Source organism: Orycteropus afer, unplaced genomic scaffold (genome assembly GCF_000298275.1).
Source record: "Orycteropus afer afer isolate SDZICR_OR568_19922 unplaced genomic scaffold, OryAfe1.0 scaffold00250, whole genome shotgun sequence".
NCBI lineage: Eukaryota > Metazoa > Chordata > Mammalia > Tubulidentata > Orycteropodidae > Orycteropus > Orycteropus afer.
In genome coordinates this window covers 4275625-4281624 of record NW_006921837.1, presented here as the reverse complement: position 1 = coordinate 4281624, position 6000 = coordinate 4275625, and the positions used below count along the sequence as shown (strand labels likewise).

The window sequence follows — 6000 nt, the reverse complement described above, 5'->3', positions numbered from 1 at the left end:
AGGAGCTCTGGTAGCATAGTGCCTAAGGCATGTGACTGCTAACCAGAAGGCTGGCAGTTCAAACCCACCAGCCACTCCTTGGAAGGAACGTTGGGGAATCTACTTCTGTAGTGATACCACCTCGGAAACCCAAGGAGGGGTCGCTATGAGTTGGGTCTGACTTGACAGCAGTGGGTTTGGTTTTTGGTTTAGAAGAACACATAATACATTTACTGTGTTGTGTAAGAAAGCTGGAAGAAACACAGACTTCTCCCCCATGTTCCCTAGGAGCTCTGGTGGTGCTATGGTTAAAGCATTGGGCTGCTAACCAACCAAAAGGTCAGCAGTATGAACCTACCAGCTACTCCATGGGAGAAAGATAAGGCAGTCTGCTTCCCTAATGATTTGCAGGCTTGGAAACCCTCTGTGGCAGTTTTACTCTGTCCTTTAGGGTCTCTAGGAGTCAGAATTGACTTGATGGTAGTGGATATGTTTTGGCTTGGTCCCTCCCTCTGTCACCAAAATCAGATTAAAAACAAGAAGGAATTAAAACAGAATTGAAGTACTTGCCGACAGCACTAGTTATATATTCATCAACACTTTTACCACATGGTAAAAGGGCAAGTGAAAATTTTAACAACATAAGTTTGTTTGTTTTAAACCTTAAGTAATTTTTAAAACTGCCCTGGCAGTAGTCCATATGACCAGTGCCTGGTAGCTGCCTCTTTTCATCCTATAGCTCAAATTCCCATCAAGGGATCCTAGAATGCAGAACTGGTCTCACCATTGTGACTGGGAGTACCGTCAGGGTGCATGAGTTATGGGGGAGCTGTGCGGTTTTCCAAGTATGAGACCAATGAACTGCCCATAGTTGCCAGCCAGAGATGGCATTGTCAGGATATACTGTTTTGAAGTAGAATTTGGTTTCGGCAGAAGTGTGAAAGGCCTCTTGTTTCATTCGATAACTTGATCCAGTTCACTTGGTGTTTGCCCAGCTGGGTCATCTGGCTACTTCCAAAGTCTGTCAGCTGTCTCATCTACCCAAACCATCATTCTGGAAACTTCTAGTCCCTTCTTGTTTCTGTACCAAAGTAAAAATTACCAAATTAGGCAGGAGAGTTTCTGCCGAAAAGCAGTTGATTGGTTTTTTTTTCCCCTAAGTGGGATCAAACTCAACTCTTTGTTTTCTTTGAATGGTGCAAAGCCAATGAGATGTGTTCATTTATTTGGGGGATTTAAAAAATACTTGTCACTAAGCAGTAAGCAAGTGATCATGCATGATGGCTCCACACCTCTGTCTGCAGGTCTCTCAGCTCCGGCATGAGCTGTCGATGAAGGATGAGTTGCTTCAGTTCTATACCAGCGCTGCTGAGGAGAGTGAGCCTGAATCCGTCTGCTCAACCCCGTAAGTTACGGGTGGGCTGTGTCTCTATAAACCAGAGCTCACTCTGGCTGTTATCATTGTCCTCTTTACTCAGGCAGCTGCTGGCTGCTGAGGCTAATAAGCCCAAGGTCAACAGTCCTAAAATTATCCAATAACACGGTGGGCCACTAGTTCAAGTCCAGGGATAGTCCCAAGATCAGCAGACAACATGGCAGGCTGCTCACTGATGACTCGGCCGAATGCATGCCAAAAAGCTGCAGAGACCTTTCTCAAAGCTTCTTACATACTAGAAGCAGACCACATCTCTATGGCATCTACTCAGCTGCTCCGCCACGGAGTTGATTACCAACCTCATCATGGGGAATAACAACATCCAGCTACCCAGCCACTCAAAACCAGGCGCAGCCAAGTTGACACACAACTTAACTACCACAGCCACCTTCACCAGCAGTGCAGGCCAGGCTTTTCCAGACTGAGCATCTCCAAATGCCTCGTACAGATTGATTTTACTGTTTGAATGGGAAATGGAAGGACCGGTGTTCAGTTTTCCTCTTCCTGGGTCTTACTGCTTATTTGTCAGTTTAGGGCTTGGCACTTGATTTGGCCTGGCACATTGGTGGGTTACAGGGAGAGCTCTGCTGCTGGAGGAAATACAGTGAAACCTGTGAGAGCTAGAACTCGACAGGACTGCCTTGTAAGTTTTCCACCTTTGACAGATGCAGTCTTACCATTTTTCTGTAGCTCTCCATTAATGGAACATATTTGAGTTTTCCTTCTCTGACAGGTTTCCAACTTTCACAAGTTTCACTGTACAGGGTTTTGGGGTAAGAAGGGTCAGGGTAGGGGTTCTTAGGACAGAAGGGGTGGGAGGCTGTGCAAGTCAGCAGAGCCTCACGTTACAAGCTGGAACTCTGAAGCCCAATGGCCTGGCTTCAGATGTCAGCTCTGTGACTTACTTTCTGTGTGCCCTAAGCCAAGTTACTTATCCTCTCTGTGTTTGTCTCCTCATTTGTATAATGGGGATAATAATGGTACTTACAAGAGCTCTGGTAGCCTAGTGCCTAAGGCACTTGATTGCTAACCAGAAGGCTGGCGGTTCCAACCCACCAGCCATTTCTCGGAAGGAAGGTTGGGCAATCTACTTCCATAGTGATACTGCCTGGAAACCCAAGGAGGGGTCGCTATGAGTTGGGTATGACTCCACAGCACATAACAACAACACAGCAACAATGGTACTTACATCATAGGGTTATGAGGATTAAATGAATTAGTGCATGTAAAGTACTTAAAATAGTTTTTGGCACATGGAAATTTGTTACAAATATTAAGTAACTGCCCAGACATCTTGGAATTCTGTAGATGCCAAATAGAGTTGATTCTCCTGAGATGACATGGCAGTTGTAAATTGTGGACAAAGGGTTGGGAGGTGGCCCTGAAGTGGTGGCAAGCCTGTGCATAGGTTTTGCTTTCTCACGGGAGCAGCAGTCTGATGGGTCATTGTCATGCTTGAAAGTTTCATGAACTTTCCTTGAAAAGCCCTTCTTTGTGTCTGCTGTGAGGTTTCCCAGTGGTGGGAAGAAAGGTTCCTCCCTGGACTGTGATCATATTCCCTTCTCCAGATTAAAGAGGAATGAGTCATCCTCCTCAGTCCAGAACTACTTTCATCTGGATTCTCTTCAGAAGAAGTTGAAGGACCTTGAAGAGGAGAATGTTGTGCTTCGATCAGAGGTAAGTGCATGCCTTTCTGTTGACCATTCTGGAAGGGTGGAGGCTCTGATGTCATTCTCAGAGGTGATTGATATTCTATGGAAGAACCACCTAAACCTTAACTCAGAGCTGCACCAAGTTACTCAGCAGGTGCACCTCCTACCTTTGCTGGACGTTGGCTTCAAAGTACAACCATTTCAGTCTCAGCTGGGATGGACAGCCATCGTGGAGTTACAATCAAAAATGCCTTTCTCCTCCTTGAGAGTTAGGGCAAAAGCTTCAGCTGTGAGCACACACCCCCCCACCCCCATGTTCTCTATCCCTGACAAGATGTGCAATTAGAAATGACTTGGAGGCTTGGTGTAAGCACCTTGTTAACCAAAATAAAGACCAAACTTACAGCAACCCCCATTGGGTTTCTGAGGCAGTATATATTTACGGAAGTAGATTGCCCTTCCTTCCAAGGAGTGGCTGATGGGTTTGAACCACCAACCTTCTGGTTAGCAGTCAAACGCCTTAGGCACTGTGCCACTAAAGCTGTTGTTGTTGTTATGTGCTGTCGAGTCAGACCTGTGTCGAGTCAGTCCTGACTCATAGCGACCCCTACTTGGGTTTCCAAGGCAGTATCAGTACGGAAGTAGATTGCCTGACCTTACTTCCGAGGAGTGGCTGGTGGGTTTGAAACACCAACTTTCTGGTTAGCAGTCAAGTGCCTTAGCATAGGCTACCAGAGCTCTCCCACTAAAGCTACTGCAGGTAAAATCATAGGCTCTAAGAAAATAGTTCATGAGACCTTGGAGACACAGTTCTTTAACAATTAACTTAAAAAGCTTGAGCTGAGACAACTTGGGAACTTGTGTTTGTGAGTGTTTCCTATTGGTGAGGCAGGCATTTGACTGCTAACCAGAAGATGGGTGGTTCAAACCAACCAGCTGCTCCATGGAAGGAAGATGGGGCAATCTACTTCCATAAAGATTTACTGCCTTGGAAACCCAGTGGGGATCACTGTGAGTTTCTGTTGACTCATAGTTGCAGTTGTTTGTTTTGGTTTTGTTTTTTAGGCATTGTGCCAGCCATTTGGCCTGTATTAGTTTTTAAGTCTTCACAACAAGGCTGGAAGTTAGTTACTTTGGTTGTCATCTTACAGTGAGAAAGCCTGGGACCTAGGCTGCTAGGTGTTATGCTTTCCCAAGGTCATGCAAGTTAGTAAATGACAAAGCAGGATTTGTAAGCCTTTGTGACTCCTAACTCCGCATTTCCCCAGTGCCCCTATCTAAATATGAGTGCATACAAACTTAGCACTATTTGTCCTAATTATCAGTGAGTTTATGTTCTCTAGCCAGTGATATGGTGCAGCCCTGTCTATCAGGTTTGTTGGGTTTGGAGGGGTGTGCCCACATAACCTGACCTGTGCTCCTATAGCCCCTGCAGTGGGGCATAGCACCTCTCACCTTGAGCTTGACTTCATATTAGAAAGAGCCTCCCGTCTGAGCTTAACAAGATCCTCTTCTGCTTGAGGGAAGGCCATGTTCTAGACCTCACCTTTTCCAGCCCCTTATTTGTTGGTGGGATACATAAACCCAAAGCAATCAAGAGTCACCCAAGACTATAGCCCTGTGTTCCCCATTCTGAGTCCAGTGCTGCCCCCACTGGCTTCCACCTAGTCCTAGGCACACAAGGTTTGTCCTTCTGTCAGAATCTTCAACTAAAGCCAGCCAAGAGAATCTGATTACAGCTGCTCCAACTTTAGTTTCAGGATTGTCTCTCTTCCTTTGGAGCCAGGACTCGGGGCTCATAGCCACCTTCTTTCTAGCTGGGGCATTGTCTCTGGGCCTTCATGTTTCTGTTTTCCCACCTTACCCAGGGTGAGCACACACTCCAGAGACCTGAGGTAGCTCTTGGGTCTCTGAATTTTGATGTTTTACACAACAGGTTAACTCCAACTCAAAAGCTGGCCCATAGTAAGTACATGACAAATGTTAGCCATTTGTGTTGTTACTATCCTTTAAACTGCCAGAGCAGTGTGACGGGCATTGTTAGGGAGACAAAGCAGCTCCTGTCTGTGAGCCAGGACAGACAGGATAGCTAGACAGACTGATAAAAATTGCAACAGTTGCACTGACAAGAATTTTAACAAAGCAGCATGTATGGCTCCAGTGCACTGCTTTGTCTTGCGCCCTCTAGTGGTACTTTTTTTTTTTTTTTTTTAGCGTTCAGAATTCAAGTTTCATTAACCAAGGGGTTTGGTTTGACCTTCCATATTTGAGGGTGCAGTAGGTGACAGGTGGGGAGGTGGTGAAAGGAAACTTCTCAGACCCCAATTATCCCTCGCTCCCTGTCCCAGCCCTTGTCTACCCCAGTAATCCAGATATGAATGCCAGCCTCTGATCTGAGCTTTGTACACAGGCCTGCCAACTGAAGACAGAGACCATCACCTATGAGGAGAAGGAGCAGCAGCTGGTCAATGACTGCGTGAAGGAGCTGAGTATGTCCCTCACCCTCAGTCGTCAGCCTCTTAGCCTCCTTTCTACTTTCCCTTGTGGTTGTTATTTGCTGTCAGTTGGACCCAACTCATAGCGACCCCTCCTTGGGTTTCCGAGGCAGTATCACTATGGAGGTAGTTTGCCCAACCTTCCTTCCGAGGAGAGGCTGGTGGGTTTGAACCACCAGCCTTCTGGTTAGCAGTCAGGTGCCTTGGGCACTATGTTACCAGAACTCCTTACTTTCTCTTATCTTCTGTACTTTCCCTTATCTTCTGTCATTTCAATTAGGCAGGGGGCAGCAGTGGTTCAGTGGCAGAATTCTCGCTTTCCATGCAGGAGATCTGGGTTCAATTCTTGGCCAATGCATCTCAGTGACAACCACTACCCATCCTATGAGTGAGTGGAGGCTTGTGTCTTGCTCTGATGCTGAACAGGTTTCAGTAGAGT

The 6000-nt window shown here is 46.4% G+C and overlaps 1 protein-coding gene across 1 annotated transcript in view; it reads left to right on the top strand.

The window, feature by feature from the left end:
* Positions 1–6000, top strand: part of TRAK1 (trafficking kinesin protein 1) — a 176220-nt gene that overhangs the window by 122258 nt on the left and 47962 nt on the right. The window contains exons 5-7 of the mRNA XM_007949695.2: positions 1284–1384; positions 2983–3091; positions 5477–5555. Of these exons, the coding sequence (XP_007947886.1) occupies positions 1284–1384; positions 2983–3091; positions 5477–5555 (289 nt within the window). The remainder of the gene's footprint in view (positions 1–1283; positions 1385–2982; positions 3092–5476; positions 5556–6000) is intronic.